Consider the following 3,394-nt stretch of genomic DNA (forward strand, 5'->3'; position numbering starts at 1 on the left):
GAAGCTAGCGACGAGGAAGTCTGAGAGGTCTGAGTGTGTTTGAGCTCGGATTGTTTAATAGAAAGATTTATATACTAACTGTATTATTTACTTTGGGAGGGGAGGTGGCAGTATAAGGGTATGCTAATTAGTGGGAGATTTTTTGGGGGAAGGGGTGGAATATCAATTTTTATTGCATCACCTGTCAGGAGTGTCCAATCAGCGTTGGCTTTAGGGGAATTAATTGATGAAGGTGTCTCCGGACGAGCTCACTTCACTCTGTCATTTTATTTGTAGCTAAAGCAGCGGCGGGAATAGCAGCTGCATTTCTTTTCTCTTCCTCCCTTCACATTCCATTATCATAGTTTCCAATGGAAAAGCAGGGAATGAAAGGGAACAGGTACTGATCTTCAGCAGCAACTTAGAGAAACACTTTGGCGAACCTGATTTTTAAGATTATATATTGATTGTAGCCTCACGGTATTTTTTTTAATTTATTTTTTTTTAATTTTGTCTAAAGTTTGGCACATCATTCACCAGGAATAACAGCCTTTGTTATATTTTATTAGCAGGATGCCTTGAGACAAATACAGCATCTGGCTGAGGATTGTGTGTGTGTGGCTTTTTTTCTTTTTTTTTTTCCCTTTTTTTTTTTTTTCATCTCTCTCTCTCTTTCTGCAAATGCTGGGAATAATTTAATTCACGAAATGGGAGACCTGAAGTCGGGTTTTGAAGAGGTGGATGGCGTGAGGCTCGGCTACCTCATCATTAAAGGAAAGCAAATGTTTGCACTCTCCCAGGTTTTTACAGACCTGCTCAAAAACATCCCGCGAACTACCGTGCACAAGCGAATGGATCATTTAAAAGTAAAAAAGCATCACTGCGACCTGGAGGAGTTGAGGAAACTCAAAGCCATCAACTCCATCGCTTTCCACGCCGCCAAATGCACCCTGATCTCCAGAGAGGACGTGGAAGCCCTGTACACATCCTGCAAAACCGAACGGGTCCTTAAGACGAAACGGAGGAAAATCAGCCGGGCGCTGTCAACCGCCGACCTGCGGCCGGAGCTCGCACCCACCGACCCTTTCTCCAGCTTCTGGAAGGAGAACAAACTTTGGCTGGGTTTGAATGACTCTCCCCGGCCCCTGCTGCCCATCAGGAGGAAAGCGTTGCGCCCGGAGGACACGGCCTTGCTACCGGCCTCTCATCTACCTCACATTTTTAGTAAATACACTGGCCACAGCTACCCAGACATCGCTCGGGCGCCTTGCAGACCCCCCGTAAACTATGAAACGGCGCCGGCGGCGGGCGGCTGCGCGCCCCTCCGCGCTCGCCGCTCGCCCGCCGCCCGCCCCCCGCCCGCCGCCGCCGCGCGGCCGCGGCTCCCGTCCGCCGGCCCCCCGCCCCTGCCCGCTCGCTGCCGCCGCCGCCGCCACGGGGCGGCCGCCGCCGCCGGCGCGCTGGGCCCCCCCGGCGGCGCCCGCCGGCCGCTGGCCGCGCCGCGGCCCTGCCGACCCCGCGGCGCCCCGCGGCTGCCGCTGCCGCTGCCCCGCGGCTTCGGGCCGCCGCCGCCCGCCTTCCCCGAGAGCGGCAGCAGCGACTCGGAGTCCAGCTGCTGTTCTGGCCGCGCCGCCCACGACTCGGACTGCGGCTCCAGCCTCTCCAGCTCCAGCGAGGGCAGCTCGGAGGAGGAGGACGAGGAGGAGGACGAGGAGGGCAGCGGCGCCTCGGACTCCAGCGAGGGCAGCTCGGAGGAGGAGGAGGAGGAGGAGGAGGAAGAGGAGGAGGAAGAGGAGGAGGACAGCACCTCGGACTCCGACTCCAGCTCGGTCTCCAGCCAGGTCTCGGTGCAGAGCATCCGCTTCAGGCGCACCAGCTTCTGCAGCCCGCCCGGCGTGGTCCACGCCAACTTCTTGTACCATCTGGCGGCGGCCGCCGCCCCCCGGCCCCCGGCCCCGGCTCCGGCGGAGCCCGGCGGGCCGCCCGCCCTCCGCGGCGCTCCCGGCGGAGTCAAGCCGGAGCTGCCGGAGGAGTGGGGCCGCCCCGGCTGGGCTCCCGCCGCCCCGGCGCTGCGCTGCTCCGGCGGCCTGGGGAGCTGCTTCGCGGAGATAAGAGATGATACGGTATCCGAGATCACATTCCCACACTCTGAATTTTCCAATAATGCCAAGAGTACTGACCTAACAATTAACTGTGTTGCAAAGGGGGCCTCTTCACCTAGCCCAAAGACAAACAATGCATTTCCACAACAAAGAATACTCAGAGAGGCAAGGAAATGCCTTCAAGCAACTACTACACACCGTGCAGATAACAATACAATAGCTGCCAGGTTCCTAAATAATGATTCTTCATCAGCGGCAGCAAATTCAGAGAAAGATTCCAAAATCCCTCATTGTATTGAATTTGCCACGGATTTGCCCTCTTTACAAACTGATCCTGAGGAGGATGCTGCTTCTCCAGGGGCAGCAGCAGCAGCAGCTGAGCTCCAGTGCACTGATACAGGCAATAAGGCATTGCCATTCCTGCACAGCATTAAAATCAAAATAGAGGACAGCAGTGCGAACGACGAGTATGAGCCTGACCTTACAACACATAAGCTAAAGTGTGAGTGCAATGATACTAAGGATGAGTTTTACGGTGTGACTGAGAGTAATAACCAGGACGCTTTATTCACAGCCAAGGAAGATTCTGCATGCACTGAGAAAGAAACCACTTCCTTAAACCCGCTGACTCAGAGTCAGGTCCTCTCATGCACTTTAGGTACTCCAAAACCTGAGGATGGGGAGTATAAATTTGGAGCAAGGGTGAGAAAAAATTACAGGACACTGGTTTTGGGAAAGCGACCTGTACTGCAGACTCCTCCAGTCAAACCAAATCTGAAATCAGCTCGAAGCCCACGTCCTACAGGTAAAATCGAGACACATGAAGGAACACTGGATGATTTTACAGTTAACAATAGACGCAAAAGGGTAGCCAGCAATGTAGCATCAGCAGTGAAAAGGCCATTTAATTTCATGGCAAATTTTCCCTGTCCACCATCACTAATTATTGGCAATGATGGGGATTTGTTGCCAGCTTATTCCTTAAACACCACTAAGGATTCCCAACCACCTCACAAGGCCCATCCTGTATGGAAATGGCAGCTGGGCGGTTCTGCAATACCTCTTCCACCTAGCCACAAATTCAGGAAATTTAATTAATAAAATAGTTTGGAAAATATTTTCTTGAACCACCTTAAACTTTCTTACTTTTTTTTTTTTAAACTCTGCAGGATGGTTTGTACAAGCCCATTAATGCTATACACACTTTTGGAATCCAGTTCTATCACATTGTGAAGACAGAAACCGGATTACTATTTTCTTTACAACAGTGGGTTTTTGTTTTGTTTTGGGTTTTAAATTTTTTTTTTGAGGGT

General features: G+C 52.6%; 1 protein-coding gene across 1 annotated transcript; it reads left to right on the forward strand.

Moving 5' to 3' along the window:
- The first annotated feature begins 686 nt into the window (after window positions 1-686).
- Window positions 687-3,179, forward strand: SKIDA1 (SKI/DACH domain containing 1). Its single transcript, XM_009987103.2, has one exon. It carries the CDS (start codon window positions 687-689, stop codon window positions 3,177-3,179), a length of 2,493 nt encoding a protein of 830 aa, XP_009985405.2.
- Window positions 3,180-3,394: the final 215 nt, after the last annotated feature.

The sequence above is a fragment of the Tauraco erythrolophus genome, chromosome 7, assembly GCF_009769465.1.
Source record: "Tauraco erythrolophus isolate bTauEry1 chromosome 7, bTauEry1.pri, whole genome shotgun sequence".
In the NCBI taxonomy this organism is placed as follows: domain Eukaryota; kingdom Metazoa; phylum Chordata; class Aves; order Musophagiformes; family Musophagidae; genus Tauraco; species Tauraco erythrolophus.

Excerpts from the sequence above, each read along its gene's own strand:
- SKIDA1 (XM_009987103.2), top strand. The coding sequence starts at position 687 with ATGGGAGACCTGAAGTCGGGTTTTGAAGAGGTGGATGGCGTGAGGCTC.